Raw genomic sequence first — 26,535 nt, forward strand, 5'->3', positions numbered from 1 at the left:
ACTTAAGCAGACAGGTTATTCTTTTGAGTCACAATAAACCATAGCAAGCAACAAGATGTAAATCATTTGTACCCAACACAGTTTTCTTGCTTTAAGAACACTTACTTAAAGCTTCCAGTGATGGATCCTACTAAAAAAGGAGATAAAGACAAAAATGTAGTATTACTATAAAATATTTGCAAATCTTACTTAAAATTACCAAACAAAATTCAACCTTCTACTGCTGTACTATATCACAGATTTAGTTTACTTGAAAAAAAAAAGATATTTTAACTCACAAACAATAATACAATCAATACCACATCCACATACTTGAGAAATATTAAACCCTACTATAAAAAGCAAATAATAAATGGGAGCCCAACAGCACTTCGATGCTTCTAGCTTATTTTGTGTCTAGTAATAACCTGAGGTGCAGCTTAACAAACCGAACTAAAAAAGTAATACCCCCAAAATGAAACGGATTAAACTGAAACAAAAATAAAGATAAACAATGGATAACATAGCACTAACTGTGAATAACTGTAGAAGCATACACAAACCAGAACATGTTGTACTGTGATCACCCTACTGGATTCTCCAGTAATTATATCAAAGTAACATTTAGATACCCAAGTATTCTGAAAGCAGTGCTTAAGGGAGAGATAAAAAGATAAATGTTATTGTTTTGGCACTTTGCAGTTAAAACCTAATCATACATGCCACTTATTGTTAGCCATGTATTACAGAAGAAATTTCTCTTGCATTTTTTACATTTGGTGTGATGTTATGACAAGTCCCTGTAACATTCATTTTTTCTACGTAATTGCTAATGTCAGTGACTCAAGTAGCAGCACACTTGGCTTTGGAGATGGATGATATGAAGGATGTGGGTTCTATTCCCAGGCCAAATGCTTGGTTTCATGTTTTTATTACTGACATTGCAGTGCAACATAGGGGGGTAGCTGCACTCCTGAGTGTGCACCCCTTCAGATGAGACTTTAAACTGGGACCCCATCTGCCTTAGTTGGTGAAAGCTCAAGTGGACATTAAAGTTCCCACAGCAATTATCAAAAAGAATAGGGGAAGTTCCCAGGTACCCTGGCCTAGTGGGACTAACCTGGTAAACAAAAGATACATATTTTGTATAGATTATTCTCCTTAGCAAACTCTATGACTGGAATTAAATTAGTTTTTTTTTTGTTTGCCCCTTGGATTCTGTTTAAATCTGATTTTAATTATTATCCCCAACATTGAGCTTATATCACTGAAAAAGAGAGAAATAGAAGAGAAGAAAATCCAAAGGAACAAGACACAGGTGGATCAAAATTCTATCAAAAGATATGCGGAGGAAGCCTAGAAGCTTTTGATTTAATATATTTTGCTGGTCACAAGAGATTGTGATAAACAGGCACATTTAATCTTTGGATGATGGTGATGCAGTTATTCATTACCTCACACATTCTTTTGTTTATTTTGGGGAGCTTACAGATTAAAAATATGAAGCTGCAAAGGTTAAATTCAGAACAAGAGAAAATAGTGAGAAATGTGACACATTCCTGAATTGGTTTTCAAGCAAAGAGATTTTGGCAAAACAGTGAAGCATTCATCATGGAAGTATGTCCAGGGGGATTTCGGAATGGTAATAGGAAATCATGAAAACCCTAATGTACTCTGAATGTACACAAATCCTTGTTGGATAGTCAGAAGAAAATATCTAACTGTCAAAACAATTCATTTTCCATTCCTGCCAATGTAATAAGACTAGCCTTGATGCTATTCATTTGCCACTGCTAACCCCATAAAATGTAGATATTTCAGCAGGGAAAAAATAAAATGCCTACATAGGGAAATCTCTCAGTTCTACCTTTAATCTTCAAAGAATCATATTCACTTCCATGACATTAAGTGTCACCTGTGGGTTAAATGTTCCAACAGCTCTGTTGGTTGGCCCTGTCATTTTCATTAAATATCATTTGTAGAACTTGTATTTCTTACATATAAAACATGGGGGGTCTGTATTTTTTTTTTTTTTTTAATCTCTGCACGGCCTATTTTACATAGCACCATGTTTTGTCAAAAGTGTAACATATCTCTTACTTTTCTGCCTTATTAGGTAAAACTCTAGGTCATGGTGCATTTGGAAAGGTGGTGGAAGCATCTGCTTTTGGGATTGATAAATCTTCGACCTGTACAACTGTGGCAGTTAAAATGCTTAAAGGTAAATTGTTACTTTTTTTATGCATTTCTTAATTTGCACAAATAACACGGATTATGGTTTTCATTTCCATATTATCAAGTGTCACTGATGTACTGTATTAACAAATTGTCTGTGGCTTATTATATGACAGACTTGAACAAATTAAAGATATTCCTAATAAAGTTAATTATAGGACCTCCAGACAAAGCTGAACTGCCTCAAAAAATGTCTCTGTGCTGTAAATTAGTTGCCACCATGGATAAATGCATGTATATTGTATTTAGCAAAGAATAGTTGTATACATTTCTTTCATGCAAATGTGTCTCTGATTAACTATTTGATCAGTTATTTATCTGCATTTGTTGATTAGGCTAAAGCATTTATACTATGTGGACATTTTTCACATTGTCTTGGGATACTGATTAAGTGACTTGCTTGGATTCACACATCAGGCAAATGAAGGCTGAGAGGATTAAATGCTGGATTAAAAGGAAGCAGCCCATTAATATCTCTTTCTTGTTAAAGATTCTAAGTGACATGAAATTGCAAGATGTGTGTATGCATATATATATATATATATATATATATATATATATATATATATATATATATAAAATAGACATGTATAGAACCATACATATATATATATATATATATATATATATATATATATATATGTATATAGGTCTACTTTGAATCAGCAAAATTTTACTTTGCCAAAAATCACAGCAGTGAGACAAAAACACTGAAACCGGACATCACAGAACCATCAAATTCCTGAAGTTTAGGATAAGAGACCAAGGAGTCGGGTTGGGAACCGAGTTGGAGTTTCAGGTTTAGGGATTAGGTTCTGGTAGGGCTATGTAGTATATAGGACTGGATGTTGGGAGGACTGTATAGTATATAGGACTGGGTGTTGGGAGGGCTATGTAGTGTATAGCACTGGGTGTTGGGAGGGCTATGTAGTGTATAGCACTGGCTGTTAGGAGGGCTATGTAGTATACAGGACTGGGTGTTGGGAGGGCAATGTAGAATGGGAGATCAGGCTTGTAGGAGTTCGAGCACATGCTTTTCCGAGCAAGTCATGGTGAGCAGGTATACTGTGAGGTACTAGCAGAGGAGCACCTGTAGTAGACCCATTATGTTTCAGTCCATTCTGTGTCGGCTGCTGTGGGCTGTCATTTAACTTAGATTAGCTGAATAAATGGGTATCATATTTCAGTCCTTCCTAAGTCTGCTGTATATACCAAAAGGCAAGTTGGATTAAGGACACTTAGAAGAAATCCCTCACAAAATATCTTCTTCTGATGAAAAGGTAACAGTACCAGTAAACCATAACATTTATGCCTACCAAGCTTCTGTTTTTCTTGCCCCTCTGCTTGATTTTTTTGCAGATGCCCCTTTTCTATTAAGTCCAATGTAGGTCTTGCACCTAAGAAGGCATGCACTCAGGTGATACAAGGCTCCTATCCAACTCCAACTATGGTCCACCTCTCTTCAGTTATGTCCGCTTGCTGAGTACTACTGGTCCTTTAGTTTTCACTTGAGAAATTCTTATCACATGGTAACTTGTACATAGCAGTGCTCACCTGTTTTTGGAGGAAAAAAACTTATGTTGCCCTGTTAATACCACCATCATTTTTTTTATAACTATAGTTGTTGTTATGTCATCATACATACACACATCCCTATGACAGATAAATAAATGTTCCCTGTTGTAAGCAAATCACACACACAAACACACACATACACACACAAGATGCATCATTTATGCTGCACAAGTCTGCATGTATGGATGTCTGTCTGTGAAAGACTGCTGTAGGCTGTGCACACATCTCATTACATAAAACAACTGTCATTTGTACAAATTCATAACTTTGAAGTTAACCCCATCACTAAAAACAGATATCTACAAATTCTTACCCTTGTGGATTATTCACACTGATGTTTTACCCACTGCTTTTGTTACTAGGTATGCAGCACAGTTTTGTGAAGATAATTGATTTCTGCAGCATTTCTGAGGTTTGTTTAGTTTTGAAACTAAAATGATGTTCTTAAATTAGCGGTTTACATTTACACGAAGCAGCAGACTTTCTGTTTTGCAGGGCCATAAAAGACATACAGGAACTTAGAAAATTGGTCTGTGATTTCCATGCGAAGAGGATTTTTTGATAATGAAATAATTCTAAGAATATTATGGAAATGTTGGTGAAATACCTCATGCTATACTTGCCACTCTGATTCGCAAGACTGCAGCTATACCACTGAGTCATTAATTGGGAACTGAACCATACTTTTTTTTTTTTTTGAATAGAAATAAGTGCATGAATGCACTTTTCTGTGCTAGCAATGAATCAAGCTGACAAGAAAATGCCACAGGAAAATCACTCCTAGGACAGACACAGGAAAAGTCTGATGGCAAGAGAAAATGTTATTATCAGAGTTCATCCCTCCCATATATAAATAATAAACAGCACATCTATTTAAAGAAAAAGTAACCTGGCGCATGATACTGCAGCTGAGGGGGAGGGGGGGCATGGTGGTCTTATTTTGGAATGTACTATTTTGATAAATTGCCCATTGTAAACAGGATCTTCTTTGTATTGTTAGCTCCCACACCCTGTGAACTAACTGTTGTCCTGTTTTTCTTGCCAGAGGGGGCCACAAGTAATGAATGCAAGGCTCTGATGTCAGAACTGAAAATTCTGATCCACGTCGGTCACCATTTAAATGTGGTCAACTTGCTGGGAGCATGTACCAAGACGGGAGGTAAGGACATAGGAACTCAAACATAAATGTAAAGATGCTAATGCAACTTGAGAGGAGCAGTAGCCCTCTGCCAATTTGGCAATAAGAGTCTTACTTACAAAACTTTAATCACAAAAAATATTAAAATGATGTATTTGCCTTTTTTTAAGAAATGCTTTTTAAAATCTTAAAATGTAATAATTAAATCTTAGTTGGTGTTAGTAGCAATTTTTCTGTGAGTGGAAGGAGATATTTATATTTATTTCTATTGAGGAACAGAAACTTGTTTTTATAGATATAATTTTTGTTATTATTTTCATGGTCAAGCAGGCTGTTTATTATCTATCACATGTGATGTGGATACGTATATTATATTGTCCTGTTGTAGAAAGAGTTTTTAGCTGAAACTAAGGGATTGTCATATCACCACTGGCTAATAACTAGCAACTGCATACTTTTTCAGACTAATCTTTTGTTATGCATATCACAGTATTCAATAGAATGCGCAGAATACTTTGATGCAGACAATGTGCAACTATTATAAAGAGCAAGCACTAAATGTAAAACAAAGACAGAGTCACTAGAATTTTAGAGGCAAAGTTCCTCTCCATATCATCTCAAGAGCCCTGCTGCTATAATACTTATTGTGCATAACACAATTTCTTTGCTCAAGAATTCTGGAGAAAACCAATAATAATGCTGGGACACGGGACCAAATTCAAGGACAACTTTAAAATATTACTCTAATTCACTTAAAAGTTTAATGGAACAACACTGTTTACATCAACATGCACTTTTTGAACAATAGTAAATATGAAACTCTAATCCCAGGTATTGTTGATTGACTATAATCCTCAAAGATTTACCTTAAAAAAATGCTACGGGGGATATGTCAAATGTATGAGGCAAAAACAGGGACTTCTCAGAGGTATAGTATTAATTACTTCTGGTGTCTGTTTCCTCACAATCCCCAGAAAAGAGAGGATTACTGTCTGTAATATGCTTACATCTTGATAATGAATCACTGTACAAAAGTTGAAAATGAAGCAAACTCCACAAATGGTTTCTTGTCCATAAGAAACTCGAACCTATAGACAAGAAATCAAGTAAAATCATTGCAAGAGACCAATTAGCCATACAACTAACTCAGAGTACTGTAATAAGCAAGTAAGGAAGTCCACGCACGGCTGAACAGCAGCAAATACAGTGGAAGACGTCAAGGCTTGTGCTAGTGTTCACACAAACTGCTATGCAATTCCATTAGTAGAGGGTAGAATAGATGACAAATAATGTGCATGACCTGGTAAACTTTCCAGAAAGTTGCAGTTGCAAAAATGAACTATGGTTAATTACCACTAAAAAGGGCTTTAGTTATTTCATAATAACTAGGTTTCTCAGGACCTAGACCAAGGTACTGTAGGCAATCAGTTGTATTTTAGACTATTGAGAACAAACTTTTCCCACTACTATAAATATGCGTCCTTCAAACAGTGCTGAGAAATTAACAAATTATTTGCCAAGGTCCACCTGGCCATACCCACAGATGAAATGGCCCACGAGCTAACATTTTCTAAACATATTGGCTTGACTGGTGACCCTTTTTTTTGCCTGTTGTTCAGTCCAATAGTCTGTTCAAAGCCAGCAGGAGTCTGCATGACATCAGGATGGCTATAGCATAGTATTAAAAGAGCTTTAGAGTATAGTAGGAATAATTGCTTTCATACCCAATACTAAGCATATTTGCTGCACTGTGAGTTGAGTATTCCTATTGATGAAAAGCAGTATTACCTTAATACTGTGCACCACTGCAGTTGTGCATCCTATGGTCACTGGCTGCAGTATAGTAGACAATGAGGGATCCAACAACACTTTACTCAGAAAAGATCCACAGTGCTCATTTCATCACTATGCTAGCAATGGACATGGACAGATTATCTTGGAAGACCAGTTGCATTTGTATGAAGAGTCATCTTTGTTAACTTAACTGAATCATTTTGTTAAGACAGACACTGCCTGGTACTGCATGCTAGCTACTGCCATAATAGGCTCACCTTTTGGTGGGATAAGATGGTTGTAAACAAGCAATAATCCATAACAAGTGTCAACTTCTGTTGAAAAGATATATAGATGCATTTTGTAAACTTCAAATATCTTATCGCTCAGTTTAAGATAGCCTTTTCAGTCTTACTAAATGCTCCTGTTTTTTCTTTGTGAATGGGTAGCAGATGAGTAAATGACAGTCCAATGCCTATCATTCTGAGGACTGAACTGAGTGAGTCAACTCTGTGTGGTAACAGCTGCCCTTTTGCTTTCTGAAATGCTGATTTATTATCTGTTGACCAGCACCACAGCTAAACCTTATACAGGGCACCATTTCAAGTATTCAGCTTAGCTGACATGAAGTATAAATCTGTAATAAAAATCAATCATATCAAGGAATCAGTTGCTGGCAAAGGCTGACACATAGATCACCTACTGTTCTCACCTTAACTTGCCCCATGACTTGTGCAGCCCTTCTACACCATTGATATGACTGAGGTATTCCAAAGAGGTCAGGAAAGCTTTTATTTGTCTTTATGATCACACTCCAGATGCTTCATAGTGACTAAAAACTTTATCAAAATATTCTGTGAACTCGGCATCACTGTTTCCCAAAACTATTATGTCATCAAAACAGAATTCCACCTTGGGAAGGCCATGTAATAGCTGATCTTCAAGTCAGTGGCATACTGAAAGTACAGTCGCAATTCCAAATGACAGACACCTGTAGCAATGTAATCATTTTTGAGTGCTAAATGAAACTAGTGTCTGCGACTTTTCATCAACCAGAAACTTAAGTATTGATGTGATAAATCTAACTTACTGAAGCATTGATCAACTGATGATGACATAAAAAAACTTTCTCAGTGTGTGTGGCTTCAGCTAATGCTGTTTGTAAAGGGTAGTATTAAAGATAACATTATTATCAATACCAATTCTTATTGATCCATTTCTTTCCCCAGTGGTGCCACTGTTGTAATCTGTTCATTTAACTGTACTAGGGACAGTATCATGTTAAGGAGAGTTACTTGCACATCATCATTTGCATAAGGAACAACACATAGTGGGCAAAATGTTGGTTTATATGCATATTTTAGTCACGCTTGCATCACAGTCTCAAAAATGTTTGAGTAGAGTATGGTATCAGGTCTTCATAAGCAAACTGTTTTAAATTTCTTCGCAGTTCAAATGGATTTTGCTTAATCTGTCTAGGTTATGTACAGGTTGCGGTGGTGCAGTGGTTAGCATTGTCACCTCACAGCAAGAGGTTCTCCCATTAGATTCTTGGCTGGAGCACCTTGTGTGTGGAGTCTGCATGTCCTCCCCGTGGTCGAGTGACAGGTGGGTGCATGCGTGAACGGACGTGCCTTCTTTGAAGGTTTGGCATCAGGCTGGCAACTCGGCACCGTAAAAATTCACTGCCAATCATTAGCAGACGGGAGTTCTGCTGTGGCGAACCCTAACTGGGAAAAGCCGAAAAACTTTGGTAGGTTATTTATGTAACTTCACTTACACATCCACAATGCTTTCTAGGCAAACTGCTTTTTCAGTGTGCAGTTTTATCATAATATTAGTAGGCCTCACAGTATTTAAACATGACCCTATATTTTTTTCTGTTGAAATCAAAGAAACAGCTCATATGGCTTAAAGTTCCATTTTCACTGGATTCTTCCCAGTTTCTGAATTTACATTCTGATGTAATATTTCTACTTTTTGTAAAAGCAGGTAGAGTGTTCTGTTTTAGTCTTTTCACATTGCAATCTGCAGGCATTTCCAAACAATTTACATTTATGTTTACAAGAGCATTTATTCTTGCCTAAATACTGGTTGCTTTTGCACTCATGTCTTTGTCTCATTTACAAACACGCTGACTATAGATAATTTTTCTAAAATAATTGTTTTGCTTATTTTTGTACTAGCGATCAAATTTCTTTTAGTACAAAGTTTATATTTATTTATTTACAGTGTGTGTGTGTGTGTGTGTGTATATATATATATATGTATATATATATATATATATATATATATATGTGTGTATATATATACACACACACACACACACACATACATACACACACACACACACACACACATTTAGAGAGTGACCAAGTTGCAGACATGTTTAAACTGTCTCAAGTGAAACTACAATTCCTACAGCTTTGTGAAAAGTTATTGTATCTTCATTTAGGGGATGTTCATGGGCAGCTTCATTTTTTAATACACTTTGTAATTAGTACTTTAGTGTATAATGAATACTCAGTAGTATACTCTCACACATACAATATTGAATGTTTGACAAATGAATAGGTATTTTACTCATTTTACTGTGGAGCAAATAATTAAAGGAACATTAGAAACTTTGATTAAACTTATATTAGCAAACAAAGCAGGAGAAGAATTATATCCCACTAGATCAATCACTCATTTGTCAATAGTAATGTATCATTGATAAAAATCCTGAAAATTTGTCTAACAAATAAAATACTGCCTTTCTTATATATCTCCAGTAAAATTGTAAAAAGTAGAGCAGATAACATCACATTGTTTATTGTGATGCTGAGATTGCTCTACAATGACTGGTAGTAATACGTTTATGTAATTTGACATCAGACCTCAGCTTTTCAGAATTTGCCTTTAGGTGAAGACTTGTCAATAACTAATAATGGAATGCAGTTTTCTAATGACTCTGTCACTAGTCAAGCCAAAGGAGAAACCTAGCCATTATATAAACAAGTGCAGCTACGGAATTAAAGAACTATTATAAATCTATTGATAAGTCTATTGATGATAAAATATAATCTGAAATGGTTAACTTCTCTGTTTTTTTTTCTTTAACTCAGCTGGCTTGTAATCATTTAATGAATACTTGTTGGTGTTCCAGGTGATCTCCAAAAAAATGTATTAAATATTTAAAAAAAACATGATCAGTAGTCTTGCATAAAACTGTTACTAATATAAAAATAAAATCATTGTAAACATTCATCTTGATAACTGATACTGTAACTAGAAAGTTAAATTATAATTGGACTTCTTTAGGCAATTAGATTTGATTCATTTTCTGAATCAACAACTATAGAATGATTGTGAAATCAAAAGAACAAATCCAGTGTTCCTGTTACTTAAGTACATTTGTGAATGTGATTAAGAGGTTATTAAGGATTAAGAGGTTTAGCTTCAGCTAAAGTATGATTTCCATCTAATACATCAGACATGTCTACATTAAGTTTATAAAAAATAATTGATAATGTAAAGTAATGATTTGATGAATGCTAATGAATTCATTATTAAGATATCATCTGCAAAATATCTAACCCAGCTGTGTGAGGATAATGAAAAACAAAGTACGGTAAAATAAGGGATCTAAAGAAATGTTAAGATATATGATAGATATACTGACTATACTAATACCTCTATTCATTTTAATAGCTGCTAAGTTTTCCCATTAATCAACATGGAAGTAGAAGTAATGTCATATAAATTACTGATAATATTTATGTATGACACAGAAAGATCAAGCCTCAAACAGCTTAATAATAAAGTGCACATGTACCCAATCAAATGCCTTAAAGGTGTTTAAAGCAAATGGTGGCTCTTTGCTATAATTCTTTCAGCTGAGAAATATTGACTTTGATGTTCTATCATTAACCCATGATTTATGCTTCTGTGAATTGTGATTATTTGTTTCATATCAAGTGGGAATAGTATGATGCAAGGCTGTCTGCTAAACTGGAATTTAATATTCTAATGTCAATATTTATGATCTATAATTCTTGACTAGAAAGTATATGGATTAGGTGTGTGTAAAGAAAGTATAAGACGGAGTTAAATACAAATTGAGAATGTAAGTATCCTACTATAATTAGACATTTCTACAAGAAATGGGACATAAGTGAATGGATATTATCTTGGTCGGTAGTTCTATTAATAAAGTTTGGCCTAATCATATTTAGACTGAAACTCTATATCTAATAGTTTGAGTTCGATTCAACCACCGAAATATTTTTCATCCTTTCCTTTCCCTTTAGATGCTGAAAGAGATACTTTTGTGCTAACCACGTTAGAGAGGGCAATCTAATATAACGAACATTATCAACACAATCTGACTCGGATAGAAAATAGTTTGCATTCTTTTGAACACTTAAAATTATTTTTGACACATTTTATATATACATATATATATATATATATATATATATATATATATATATGTGTGTGTGTTAAGTTAGAATTAAATTACCAGTTAATCCTAATTCATCTTTTATACCAAGTGTATTATGTATGCATATAGAGGAATGATACTCTAGGATGTATCAAACTCAGTGAAAACAAAAATAAATCTGTTAGGTTCTACAAGAGATCCTTGTAGTCTACCTGTTCACATGCACATTGCTTATAGGTAAAAGCTTGTTTGCCTATTCACATTCTGGCAGACTTAAATATACACCTTCAGTCTCTAGTCATATGTTCTCCAGGTTACTGCAGCCTTGCAGGTAGTGTATAAAAAGCAGTGTGTGTGTAAAGGAAGAGTCTCCACATAAGGAGGTGAAAAAAGTCTCAATCCTCTTGCAAATGGTGCGATCACGTGCTTTCCAGTTTCTGCTTATATTGCGAGCGTTTTGTTAGACGACAGACGGCAGGCAGCAAATACATGGCACTTTACTAGGTTAGTCGTTGAGAAGGAGGTTTCTTTGTCTAGAAAAGGTCCATGATGATCCGCTCATCTCTTTTTAGTTAATTCATACTTCGACCTAATGATTTAAACAGTTAATTGAATATGAGGTATTTATTATGAGGTATTTATTGTATCTTTTAAATATATTTATATAAGCCTAGACAAATGACAACCGATTCCTCTAGAGCAATAACATTTAAAATTTAACTAGTACCAGTGTGATCACAACCTGTTTACAAATATTCAAGACAGCACCTTTACGTATTTGTCTGTCTGTCTGTTAACTGGCCAGATGAGATGATGGAGAGAAAGGCGTATCCCAGATGACTGGAGAATAAGTATACTCATGCCAGTGTACAAGAAAAAGGGGACATCCACAACTGTGGGCAGTACAGAGGCATCAAACTCCTGTCACATTGCATGAAAGTTCTGGAGAGCGTGACTGATAAGTGGATACGCAGAGTAGTAGAATGTAAGATGGGGGGTGTGCAGTTTGGATTCAGATCAGGATACAGCACAACTCACCTAATGTTTGCAGCGAGACAGGTAGCTGAGAAAAAGCTAGAAATGAGGAACAAGTCTAATTAGACATTCCTAGACTTGGAGAAAGCATATGACAAGGTCCCGAGAAAGCTGATTTGGGCAGTACTGTGGTGGTCTGAAGTCCTGAAATATTGGTAGAATTAGTTCAGGCTGTGTACAAGGAACCAATGAGTCAAGTGTGAACAGTGTTTGGTCTCACAGAGGATTTCCCAGTGGGAGTGGGTGTGCACCAGGGTTCAGCTCTGAGCCCACTGCTGTCCATACTGGTGAAAGACTACATTAGCAAATAGGTCGGAGATGAAAGATCAGCAAAGTTGCTGTGTATGCAGATGATGTGGCTTTACAAGCCAACTCTGAGCAAGAACATCAGCAAAGGGTATGGGAATGGAATACAAAACTGAAGGCATATGGGGTGAAACTGTGAACAGGTATGACAGGTTTAACAGAAGAAAATTGGGGAAATCAGATGAAGCTGAGAATTTAGATAGAAGGGAAGATATTGAAACAGGTTACTAGCTTCAAATATCTGGAAGGGATGGCTGAGAAGGGAAGTCTGAATAAAGAGGTCAAAGAAGCTGAAAAGTAAGGTGTACAAAACAGTGGTGTGACCAGCACTACTGTATGGTATAGAAACCAGGGCAGTAAAGGCAGAACAGATGAGGAAACTCGAGGTAGTAAAAATGAAGTGTCTGTGAAGGGTGGTAAGATGCACACTGTGGGACAGACGAAGAAATGAGGACATAAGAGCTGAAGCCAAAGTACCTCCAATTGCAGAAAAGGCCGAGGAGAACAGATTACAGTGGTTCAGACACATGTGCAGCAAAGCAGAAGACAATCCGGTGAGGAAGTTTCGGGACAGACAGGAAAAAGATAAGAGGAAATGAGGGCATCCAGCAAAGTGTTGGATGGATTGTGTGAAAGAAGACCTGCGACATCAGGCATGAGTGTCAAAGAAGGTAGGAGTGTGCCACTGAATCGAGAGAGTTGGCAACAGTTAACACGATACCCCAACCCAATGTAGAAAATGGGAAAAAGGGGGTCAATAATGATTATGATGATGAGATGGTACATACAGCCATTTCAGCCGAGTGTCAGGTTGTGTAGCAGAGGATTTAATTATAAAAAGTAGAGTGGTTTCCAGTCTAAAAAAAAAGTACATTTCTTATATTCTTAAAGCACTTTATGTAAAAACTAAAATTGCTTTTGCTGCACTGCCACTGTCCATACTGATCCCAAATTGCTCTCTCCCCACTTGTACAACAAAACATTTCCTTATATCTTTTTCTCAGCTGTCATATTGTTTGCCCTGGGTGACTTAGTGTTCTCACAAGTATCAGCTTCATTACATGTATTTACATCACTGCCAGACAGCCACATTTCATAATATATTTATATTCTGTGCTTTATTTCTTACAAAATAATAAAATGAGTAAATGGTAACTAAAATGAGATTTTAGACCTGTTTGTAGTATTTAAAAAGTATTCATAGCAATGAAGCAAAGGCAGAAAGACTAATATTCTGATTTGAGCAAGATAAAAATTACAAAAAACTGAAGTTACATTTATGACCTACAGTAACTTGAAAAACAACATTTCAAAAATGCAATTTTTCATAGACGCTTGTATCCTATAACTTAAAGTTGTGACTTGGAAGAAGAGCTGCGACAATTGTTAAACTTCCACTGCCAGCAAAATATCTTGTCAGTCTCCACTTTCAAGGTAACAAACATAGAAAAGGAACCAAATGCTGCCATAAACAAACTTTACAACAAAAGGAAGAAACTGTTGCAGAAAAGAGGAAAATCCAATGATGCAAATAAACTTCCTTACCAGCCTCAGTAAGAAGCTGAGATCCCTCATAAAATCCTCCAAAGCTAGTTATGAAAATAAAATTGCCAAAGATTCCAAAGACAACCACAAGGCATTCTATAGTTATGTCAAGAATCTAAATGGCAATGCTCAGATCTGCTCTGAGCTACAACAGAATGGTATTAAATATACTGATCCCAAGGATATTGCCAATATCCAGGCAGATCGATTCAGTGCCAACTTCACCCCCCTCTCACCCCCAAATGGTCCATCTCAATACCGGAAGATTGACAAATTCCAGTAATAATGGCCACACAGGTAAAAAAACACACTCTCCAAAGCTAATAATACAGCATCCATGGGACCAGATGACATCCGGGGTTGTGTACTACATGAACTACAAAATGAACTGGCACCTCACCTAAATGTCATGTTTAATCATACCCTCACCTCAGGCTTCATGCCCACTGAGTAGCACACAGCTACAGTTATCCCACTCCACAAGGGGGGAGCCACCTTGGATCCTGGGAACTACTGACCCATCAGTCTGATGAGCGTGATCTGCAAGGCCATGGAACGTATTATCATGGAACTTATAAACAAAGACATTGGCAACCTTCAAACACTGGACCTCACCCAGTTTGGGTTTGTGAAGGGCCGATCTTGTCTTCTGAACCTGATTGACTTCTTCGAATCAGACTCCAGAGCCGTGGACGAGGGTAAGACGGTCTGCACAGTCTATCTTGACCTTGCCAAGGCCTTTAACACCATCCCCCACTCTGGAATCATAGATAAACTTACCAAGCTGGGCATTAATCCCTACGTCACTCTATGGGTTGCCAACTGGTTTACTGACAGAACCCACACTGTAAAAGTAGCTGACAACAAATCCAGCTCCAGACAAGTGGAGTACCTCAGGGTTCAGTCCTGGGACCGCTCTTGTTTGGCATCTACTTCTCTGAAGAACATGCCAACACTAAGGGACTATGGCTAACAAAGTTCGCAGAGGACTGCAAACTGGGAGCCAGTACTGTATCCCCAAATGATGTGGATACTCTACAAAAGGACCTTACAGAAACAGATGCTTGGTGCCAGATCCATGTGCTCAAGCTCAATGCCAAGAAATGTATAGTTATCCCCTTTGGGGAAAAAAACATGTACTCGTGAATTATCACATAGGTGGCGGTACACTAAACACCGAAAGTGTGATAAGAGACTTAGGGACACAGGTGGACAGTGGTCTCACCTTCGATAACCACATTGCCACAACAGTCAGGAAATCCTTCTATGTGGCACACCTCATCACTAAGGGCTTTTCATCCAGAAAAAAGGAGGTCATTGTCCCACTGTACTCATCCCTCATTAGACCCATTATAGAATACAATGCCCCATTTGGTATGTACCTCTCAAGACATATGCAACAACTGGAAAGGCCGCAGAAATACCTCACTAAAAGAATCATAGGCCTAAAGCAGATGCCCTATGCTGACCACCTTAAAAAACTCCAGCTATACTCTGTCGCATTTCGTCTACTCAGAGGCGATCTATGCTTAACATACAAGGCCATGTCAAACCCAGAGCTGTTGAACATGCTACACTTAAAGAAATCAGAATCCCTCAGAGCCACATGCTCCAGGGATCTAAACCTTGTCATCACAATAAACAAAACATGCTGAAGAGATAGGTTCCTGACCCAGAGACTCCTTAGACTCTGGAATAGACTACCCATACATGTCAAGCAGAGCCCCTCTTCGGCCTTCCTCAAAAGGAACCTTGACGATTGAATGGGAGAAAGGAAATTCATCCCGGGGATCACGTCCGTCACCCTGCTAGACAGGGGTCCAGGGAAGTAAATAGTGGGGGAAGAAATAGCCAGGGAATTGTTATGGCTAGGCTTGTATAGGCCCTAGGGCCGATAGCCTAGTACCAACCTATGAACCTATGTGATCATGGTTAGACCATTACAAATGATCACCAGTACACGGTTACAAATGTTATTTCATTTAAGTTACTGAACAATATGCAGTGGTCTATCAAATTCCTCTTTCTGTTATGACATGGTCAGAAAACTCTAAGTGTGCAATAAGGTGTCAAACAGTCCAAGCAAACAGTATATTTTGTTGTTATAATGCACTAAATCAGTAATAATAATAATAATATCGGAGCATTAATGAACAGATGATAATCCAGTATTATGCATTGCTCATTTTATACTTATCAATGACATCACAATTTTCTAAATAATCCAACTGCAGTGCATGCCCATATCTGTCTGGGCCCTGAGTTTTTGCTACCTATGTTGGCTTAAGCTTGGACTCAATTATATGACTGAACAGTAAGTAGCTTTTTTTCTAAATTTATTTATCCTGGTGTATTCCCACTGCTTATTTCTTTGTAGAGTACAATATGGGAGAAATCCGAGATTAAAAACAGGCTGAATGCAATTGATGGGGTCATTTCAGAGTGGGTACATCTCTGATTACCTTAGAGAGTCATAATCCCTCTCCCGGAGGACAGAAAGAGAGAAATGCAGGGGATAAGGAGCAACAGGTAAATAGCTCCAGTTAAGAAAGAATACCATAAGCATTATCTCAAGAGACCAAATTAAAGACATGGAAAATCATAGCATGTGCAACTTGGTATGAGAGCAACAGTTATAGTTCTGGCAGACTGATTATAAATATGGCTAGAGGTACGCTTTGAGTAGCAGCAATGTACTCTGCGCATCCACATGCTTCACAGCTGGTTTCTGCACCTCTCACATGAAGCCCATGTGAATTTGGGGAAAGCAGCCTTCATCTCTTCCACTGGGGGAGTAAACAAATATGCTTACAAAGTATAAATCCTAAGTTTTGCAAGCAGAACCAAAGCTAGGTCAACAGGCACCCTGTGCAGGTCCCCAAGCCAACATCCATCTCCATTCCAACTTGAATCTGTATCCATACCAGTACTGTACTCCCGCACGGTCAGTACCTATGGATTTAACCCCCTAAAAGCTTTCATCAGAAGCAGCCACCTCATTCAACTGATCCTAGTTATGGATATACGTTTATATTTATGCCTTATATAACTTAAGCTTTTTGTATAAAAATACTAATTTAAAAAAACACTTATCTGAAAGCTATTCAAAACATCCATAGGTTCATAGGTAGGTACTAGGCTATTGGCCCTAGGGCCTATATAAGCCTAGCCAAAAGGTACCCTGCCTTTCTCCACCCAAGAAAATTATTTTCCTGTGCCCCTGTCAAGCAGAGCCATAGAAGTGATCCCTGGGGTGAATTTCCTATCTCCCATCCGATCATCAAGATTTTTGTTGAGGAGTGCTAATGAGGAGCTTTGTTTGATATAGATAGGTAGTATGTTCCAGAATATGGGAAGTCTCTGGGACAGGAATCTATCCTTCCAGCATGTTCTGTTTATTGTGGTGACAACGTTTAGGTCCCTAGAGCATGTAGCTCGGAGGGATTGGGATTTCTTTAAGTGGAGCATGTCCAACAGCTCTGGGTTTGACATAGCTTTGTATGTTAGCCAGAGATCGCCTCTGAGTAGGCGATATGCGATGGAGTAAAGCTGGAGTTTTTTGAGATGGTCTGCATAGGGCGTCTGTTTGAGGCTAGTAATCCTCTTTGTGAGGTATTTCTGCAGCCTTTCCAGTTGTTGTAGATGTCTTGTGAGGTACATACCAAAAGGCACATTGTACTCTATAATGGGTCTAATGAGTGATGAGCAGAGGGGGAACAATAACCTCTTTTTTCCTAGATGAGAAACCTTTTGCAATGAGGTGTGCCACATAGAAGGATTTCCTGACTACTGTGGCAATGTGATTATCAAAGGAGAGACTACTGTCCACCTGTGTCCCAAGGTCTCTTATCACACTTTTGGTGTAAGTAGACTGCTGCCTATGTGGTAGTTCATGGGTACAGAGTTTTTACCAAAAGGGATAACAATGCACTTTTTGGCATTGAGCTTGAGGCCATGGCTTTGACACCAGACATCTGTCTCAGTGAGGCCCTTTTACCAAACAGGAGAGGACCCAGGACTGAACCCTGAGGTACTCCACTTGTCACTGGTCTTGAAGTTGGATTTGGAGTCTGCTACTTTCACAGTGTGGGTTCTGTCAGAGAGCCAGTTGGCAACCCATCTTGTGACATAGGGAATTATACCTAGTTTAGTGAGTTTATCTATAATTCCAGAGTGGAGGATGGCATCAAAAGCCTTAGCGAGATCTAGATAGGCTGTGTGAGCCACCTTACCTTTATCTACGGCTTTGGTGACTGATTCAAATAAGTCTATCAGGTTTAGGAGACATTATCTGCCTTTTACAAACTCGAACTGGGTGGGGGTCCAGAGTTTGGAGATTACCAATGTCATTGTTTATAAGTTCCATGAAAATACGTTCCATAGCCTTGCAGATCAGGCTCATCAGGCTAATGGGGTGGTGCCCCCCCCCCTTTGTGGAGTGAGATAACAGTTGCTGTGCACCATTCAGTGGACACAAAGCCTGAGGTGAGGCTATGATTGAACAAGGTATTTAGGTGGGGTGCCAGTTTGTTCTGTAGTTCATGTAAAACACAGCCTGGAATGTTGTCAGATCCCATGGATGCTGTGTTCTTGGCTTTGGAGAGTGTGATTTTTACCTGTGCAGCCATGATTACAGGAACTTTGCATTCTTCCAGTATAAAGACGGGCCCTTTAGGGTATGAGGGGGGGGTAAAGTTAGCACTGAATCTGTCTGCCAGGATGTTGGCAATATAAGTTGGTTCTGTATATTTAGTGCCATTGTGCTGTAACTCAGAGCAGATCTGAGTGTTGCCATTGAGATTCTTGACATAGTTATAGACTGCTTTGTGGTTATCTTTAGAATCAGTGGCGATTTTGTTTTTGTAACTAGCTTTGGAGGATTTTATGAGGGATCTCAGCTTCTTACTGAAGCTGACCAGGGAGTTCCTCCAGTCATGGGATTTTACTCTTTTTTGCAACAGTTTCTTTCTTCTGTTGTAGAGTTTGTTTATGGCAGGGACCACCAGATTGGCTTCCTTTTTTTGGAGGATAGCATCTTGGTTCTGTTAGGGATTGCACAAGCCATACACTTGTGTAAGTGCTTATAAAGTGCATTTGTGCGATAACAGAAGAATTCAGTGGGTTGTCATATTGCACAAGTCTGAGAACTTAAAATCTCAAAGTAACAGGCATTCAGCCTTGTATCACAAAGTTTTTTTTTTTTTGTGTGTGTGTAGGTAGCCACCACCCCCCCTACAGCCTGTAGCCTTAAATGCTGTTAGTGTTACTCAGAGGTCACTGCACCTTAGTGAAATGGGAGATAACTATCAGGTAGTGTAAAGCCTGCTTGGCTCTTTTGTTCTTTTTTCTAAGAGGACACATTATTGGACCAAGAGTTAAGCAATCATATGTGAAGAACTGCATCTTGTTGGTATGAGTTTCAAATTAAAAAAGAATGAGTAATACAAGAACTGAGATGTTAAGCTCAGTCAACTGTGAAAGAAGCTCAGATGATCTAAACAACTAAGTGGAAACCATAAAATAAGCAGTCATTAGCTTACATATGATTTTGTAGTGTTTTTTTATTCTAGCCACCACAGTTGAAAGATGTTACTCTAGACAAGCAGACCAGTTAATGTGCCAGAGCTCTACTAGTGCAAAGCTTTCAGCAGTGATCACATGACCTGGCAACCTCACACCTACATAAAGTCCATGGTTCAAAACTATGCTGGTGTTTTGAGTCCTAGTACCTTGATTTTAAAAGAAGGTGGTGGTGCTGCGGTAGTGTTGTCGCCTCACAGTTAGATGTTGCCCGTTCGATTCTCAGTTAGAGCGTCTTCTGTGTGGCGACATGCATGAATGGGCGTTCCTTCGTTGAAGGTTGTGCGTTAGGCCCGGCAAGCCAGCATGCAAAAATCTACTGCCAATCATTAGCGGACCGGAGTTCCACTGTGGCGACCCCTAACCAGGAAAAGCCGAAAGACACAAATACACAGGAGAAAAACCTTATACCTACAAAAAGTCCATGGTTCAAAACTATGCTGGTATTTTGATTCCTAGCACCTTGATTTTAAAAGAATATCCAGAGGAGAAAGTCCATTTCCTACCTTGAAATATGCACTGAATGATCAGTAGCTGAATGGTTTACTTTCATATATTTGAAAGAGTGCCAACTCTTTTTTATTAATGATATTAATAGTGTTCATGATGTCTGTGTCTAATTGTGTCTGAAGATGTGCGATCACAATCCAACATTCAAGTAAAAGCAAATGTGCAATACCGTTATATTATATTCCTTCCTATCCCTCTAATTAATTTAATTTTTAATTACCTTTATATTATATTCCTTCCTATCCCTCTAATTAATTTAATTTTTAATTACCTTTATATTATATTCCTTCCTATCCCTCTAATTAATTTAATTTTTAATTACCTTTATATTATATTCCTTCCTATCCCTCTAATTAATTTAATTTTTAATTACCTTTATATTATATTCCTTCCTATCCCTCTAATTAATTTAATTTTTAATCCCTATGACCATTCTCAATAAATACAAGGTTGCCCCTAATATTAAATTGCTTACCTTGAGGCACTGAAATGTGTCCAGTGCCTCATTATAGAAAGCCCTAAGAAAAATAAATTATTTCCATGGGGCAGTAAATGTATTATTTTTCTGTTCATATATTTCAGTACTTTCCACGTTGGCTTCCAAACCTCAAGATTCCAAGTCCAGATAGATATACAACACTAAAACTTGTAGACTGAATTCACCACTGTCAACATTCCCAACCCAGAAACACTCTGCAGATTAAGGCAGGTACCACCATATGTCCTGTAACTGTTTTGTTTACGTAGCTTAACTTCCGATCTTATATGCAGTCATTGTCCAGGTCTCTTCCCAAGGACATTTTCATGTCCTACATCATGAAATTAGAACCCAAGAGGATTATGATGAACATGTTGGGCAGATACATTGGTAGTTTCCAAAAATCCTGAGATTGTATTTAATTTGGTAGTTAATTTTCCATAGCATTCACTGTGGTGACTGCTTTGTTCCAAATCTTGCAATATAATTATGTATTTGGGGCACATGAAAAGATTGATAACTATGTACTACCATCTAGGCCACTACGTCTTAACACCACAACTCTTTCACCTATATTGAATTCTATGCATTTGTGATGCAGAAGCTTTTCTATGGCATAGAATAAACAATCACAAACAAGACATTCATGCCTTCTGATTACTCATCCTCTTGTCAATGTTGGCCAGCATGTAAGTACCTATATCTTGTTACTGTACCCCAGTGGTCTTGATGCTTCTTACAGTAAATCTTCAAACAGAAATTATTTTTGAGTTAATGGACTATGAATTTTCTTTTTTTTTTTTAGTCTTTCCTTTCAAAGATCATAAACCTGTTTAGAAAGATATCATGGGAATTCCTGGACTGGCAAAGTCCATGATAGCTCAGGTGAATATTAAAGGAGCCATTGAATTTCATGAACCGCAGGGGACACATGTTCTTGCTATAAAGTTTGAAATAGTTAAAGTAAATATTATTTTGAGCCTTCCTTCAAAAATATTATCCTAGGACCCACCTACCCCCACAGAATCAATGAAATGAATGAATAAATAAAAGCATGGTACGAGTCAAGCCCTGATTTTTGCCACAGACTCTTTTATAGATGACTGAAGGGTCCTTATTTAAAGTCTGGTCAGATTATAATACTGCAGGACAGCCACTTGCTGTATAATGCATATGTCTAAAAGTACCCAGGGAGATGTATCAAAAAATTATGTGTGTGTGTGTGTGTGTGTGGGGGGGGGGGGGTGAGTAAAATAAATTCTCTAGGTGTCAGTTATCTAAAATGTAAATGGTTGTGCTGTTTCAAAATATTTAACTTGTATGGATACTTTATTTGTAAACTGCAATCTAAAAAAAAGACTGCTATAATTTTCCTGCCTTTTGCAACATCTAACCATAAGACTGCATTTGTGGGAGATGCAGTGAATGCTACTCAATGCCAGAAGTCTAAACCTCAAGATGCACGCACTCGAAACTCTCCTTAGCATGGAGAACATCGATATCTGTGCAGTAACAGAAACCTGGTTCAAGGCTCCCGAGAGCACCCCAGCACTACCAGGTTATACCTCATACCAGGTTATACCTCATACCATGCTTTTCAGCCCCAAAACTTGGACCGACCCACAAAAGGAGGGGGAGTATTAATATTCATCAAAGATACCCACACCTCCAGGTTGGTGGCACAGCACGAAGCATCAGAGACTATCCATGTGCAACTAACAGTGGGTAAAACTGCCTTCCAGTTTATAGCCTGCTACAGACCACCCTCCCTAACCCAGGAACCCCACTCGGCCTTCCTGAGAACACTGGAAAATATGAAGGTCTCTCCAAACACCATTATATTGGGCGACTTCAACTACCCAAACATAGACTGGGAGCATTACTCTAGCTCCAACACCCTAGCCCAAAGGTTCCTAGAATTTATAAACTCAAATGCTATGGAACAACTTGTTACCACTCCCACAAGAGGGGAAAACATACTGGACCTGATCATCACCAACATGGGGACTCTATGCTCCAGACCAGAAATGTATCCCTCACTGGTAAGATCAGACCATAAACTAATCTCACTGGATATTCACATCCCGACACCACCCCTGCCCAGAAAACCACAGTGAAAAACTTCTAAAGCAAATTTCACACTCCTCAAAACCGAGGTGGAATCCTTCAAAGCCCCGGCCTGTGGAAAATACGCCCAGACCGCAGAATCCTTTATAAATGCATTCTATGAACACCTTCAGGAATGCATGGATCATGCGATCCCAAATAAAACCAAGACCCAATCCTCCAAAGGCAGACGTCCTGTCTGGTGGACCCCAGCCATAAACAAACTATACAATAGAAGGAGGAAGCTACTAAATGATAGAGCAAAATTCCAAAAAGGGAAGGCATCTCTGATCAGTATTAGCAAAAAACTACAGGCACTCATAAAATCGTCTAAGGCCAGCTTCGGGAGAAAAATTGCACAGGACACTAAGGATAATCACAAGGCTTTCTTTAGTTATGTTAGGAACCTGGGTGGTAATTCCCAGATATGCTCAGAATTAGTCCAAAATGACAAAAAATACACCAAACCCACAGACATTGCCAACATCCTAGCTGACAGGTTCAGCGCAAACCCCCCCACCAAAAGGGCAAATATCTATCCCAGCAGAGTGCTGCCCCCTGACATCTCAGATGCTCAGGTAAGAGCCGCCCTCACCAAAGCAAAAAACACAGCATCAATGGGACCAGACGGTGTCCCGGGCTGCGTCCTACATGAACTCCAAGAAGAGCTAAACCCAAACATAAAACTACTGTTCAATCTCAGCCTTACTACAGGATATGTACCCAAAGAGTGGCGTACAGCAACTGTGGTCCCTCGGTGCCTCAACGGATCCTGGAAACTATCACCCCATAAGCCTGACTAGCTTGGTCTGCAAAGCTATGGAAAGGATCATCATGGACCTCATAAATAAAAATATTGGGGACCTATAGACACTGGATCCTACCTAGTTCGGCTTTGTTAAGGGAAGATCCTGCCTCTTAAACCTGGTTGATTTCTTTGAAACAGTCATCAAGGCCATTAACGAGGGGAAGGTGGTCCACACAGCCTACCTGGACCTCGCAAAAGCCTTCGATACAATACCCCACTCGGGCATTATAGATAAGCTCACCAGCTTAAATATAAACCCCTATGTCACTAGATGGGTTGCAAACTGGCTCAAGGACAGAACCCACATGGTTAGAATTGCTGGAGCCATGTCAGACTCCAAACCAGTTACAAGTGGCGTCCCACAAGGTTCAGTCCTGGGACCTCTCTTGTTCGGTATATATTTCTTGGAGGTACAGGCCAACATGGAAGGACTGTGGCTGACCACGTTCACAGATGACTGCAAACTGGGCGCCATAATCGACTCTCCAGCCGACACAAGCATCCTCCAAAAGGGCCTCATAGAAACAGACAACTGGTGCCAGAGCCATGGCCTCAAGCTAAACACCAAAAAGTGTATAGCCATCCCCTTTGTTAAAAACAAAGTGCCCACAAATTACCACATAGGTGGTAATCCATTAAGTACAGAAGTAGTAATTAGGGACCTGGGGACCCAGGTTGATAGCAATCTCTCATTTGACAACCACGTGGCCAAAGTGGTTAGAAAAACATTTTATATAGCCCACCTAATCATGAAGGGATTCACATCTAGATCAGGGGACGTCATCGTGCCTCTTTACTCATCCCTCATCAGGCCCACAATTGAGTACAATGCCCCTTTTGGGATGTACCTTACCAGACACCTGCAGCAACTGGAAAGACCCCAAAAGTACCTCACCAAGAGGATCAAAGGGCTCAAACAGATGCCATATGCTGCCCAGTTAAAGAAACTCCAGCTCTACTCAGTGGCATACCACCTGTTCAGAGGCGATCTGTGCCTGACGTATAAAGCCATGTCCAACCCAAAATTAATGGACATGCTGCACCTCAGAAAATCCAAATCACATCGAGCTACACACTCGAGAGACTTGAACCTCAGCACCGAAATAAATAGGACATGCTGGAGGGACAGATTCATAACCCAGAGGCTCCCTTCACTCTGGAATAAAATCCCAGTCCAGGTTAGGCAGAGTCCCTCATTGACTCTCTTCAAGAGGAATCTTGATGAGTGGATGGGAGATCGTAGGTTTACCCCGGGTATCACTTCTGTGTCACTGTTAGACAGAGGCACAGCATACTAACCTCAAAAAAGGGCATAGCAAAATTAATTTAAAATGGGTGGCGAAAGCCAAACACATTCTGGCTAGGCTTATAAATGCCCTAGGGCAGATAGCCTAGTATGAACCTATGAACCTATGATGTCATTATGTGATGTTTGTAATGTAAACTAATAGGACATGCACCTGTTGGTTCTAATCTGGTAATACTTTAAGGCTTGTAACATCTACCAGCACAAGTCTCATCAGCTCCCATATCATGTGCCAGTTTCCTAATGCTGATGGACTTCAGAAACATTAGAGCAGGAGTTCAAATGGACCAGTGCATAGGAGGTCTGCAGTTTACAAGCAAGAATACCTGACAAGGTGGGCATTACTGAGGAAGTGTCTTCCCAATTAGAGGTGTTGTGTGGTCTAATCAAAGATTGATGGCCTCCCCCCTCCCCCCCAGAAGATGCATTAATGCTCATCCTTGAGACATTTTTGTGCTCAGAAAATTGATTTGTTTTTGTTTTATTATTAGTATTGATTTGATAAAATAGCTCCTTCCCCTAATGTTTCACTGTTGCTGCAGACTATGTTTTTGGAGGATGTATTTTATATCTAAATATACATTTAAATATTATTAGGATATATTGTACAGGTAAATATACATGCAAACCATTGCACATGTATTTATTATCTGAACACACACAATGCCCCTATCAAGACTGCAAACACCTGTCTATACTGCAGATGTCATTAAATGAATGAAAACAAGCAGAATGCGAAGCAATGCATGTCCTTACCCCCACCCATGTGTCTGTCAGCTGTCCCTGATTTGGTATAATGACCATGATTTTGCCTCCAATTTTTGCTCTGTCCCATGAAATATGTTTGATTTTCTATTAAATCTGCAAGGAATGCAGAAAAACATGTTGTTTCAAAACTTGCTCCTCTATTATTATTATTATTGGAGTGAATTAGGCTAATACTTATTTGTCCCTGATTTTGGGTGTCACCGCATTTTTTTTGCTTTTGTCCAGAATTCTTGAGTAAATAACTGGAGAAGTATCCACACACACACAGATGCACAGACACACACACACACACACACACACACACACACACACACAAACAAACACACACACAAACACACACCTGCATTCCTTTTGTTATATTTTCACATGCTCTGTAAATACAACTTTCTAAAGTGCAGCTATCAAGGGAAAAATGAAATGGCAAATATTTGTGAGTGTGCTGCAGTTACTTGTTAGTAGAGTGATCTGTTTTAGTTTTCTTTCATTTGCTTACTTTGTTTATTTTTATTTATTTATTGTTTTGTTCTCACAAAACTATCGCATTTAGTAAGGGTCTATATTAGAATATTGAGGTTTCAAACCTTTGAATGTTTTAATATCGAACCCTATGCAGCGAAAGCTTAAAATATCGAAGCAACAGAAAACCAAATTTTTTCCTAGGGAAAGAATTCGGTTGTCTGTTTCTGTTGCTTCTATATTTTCAGCGCTGTGGTGGAAAGTTATGGGTCGGGTTCAGGTAAGTGTGCAACTGTGTGGCCGTGAGGGTTAGGGTGGGTTAGATAAGTTAGGGATATGGCATGGATTAGGTATGTGTGCATTTGTGTGGTCGTGAGGGTTAGGTGAGTTAGGGAGCGGGTGAGGTGAGTGTGCGATAGTGACAGACCTTGGGGTTAGGGTTTGGGTTAAGGTAAATGGATAGTTAGTGGTGTGTGTATAGTTTAATGTAGGGTCAGGTGTAAGATTTTAG

General features: G+C 38.6%; 1 protein-coding gene across 3 annotated transcripts in view; it reads left to right on the plus strand.

Annotated features, from left to right (window-relative positions):
* Positions 1-26,535, plus strand: part of LOC122790141 (vascular endothelial growth factor receptor kdr-like) — a 674,216-nt gene that overhangs the window by 528,225 nt on the left and 119,456 nt on the right. For all 3 annotated transcript variants that reach the window (XM_044057728.1, XM_044057729.1, XM_044057730.1), the window contains exons 18-19: positions 2,096-2,200; positions 4,835-4,948. In XM_044057728.1, the coding sequence (XP_043913663.1) occupies positions 2,096-2,200; positions 4,835-4,948 (219 nt within the window). The remainder of the gene's footprint in view (positions 1-2,095; positions 2,201-4,834; positions 4,949-26,535) is intronic.

This window comes from Protopterus annectens, chromosome 15.part0 (genome assembly GCF_019279795.1).
Source record: "Protopterus annectens isolate FY-2018-M chromosome 15.part0, PAN1.0, whole genome shotgun sequence".
Classification (NCBI taxonomy): domain Eukaryota; kingdom Metazoa; phylum Chordata; order Ceratodontiformes; family Protopteridae; genus Protopterus; species Protopterus annectens.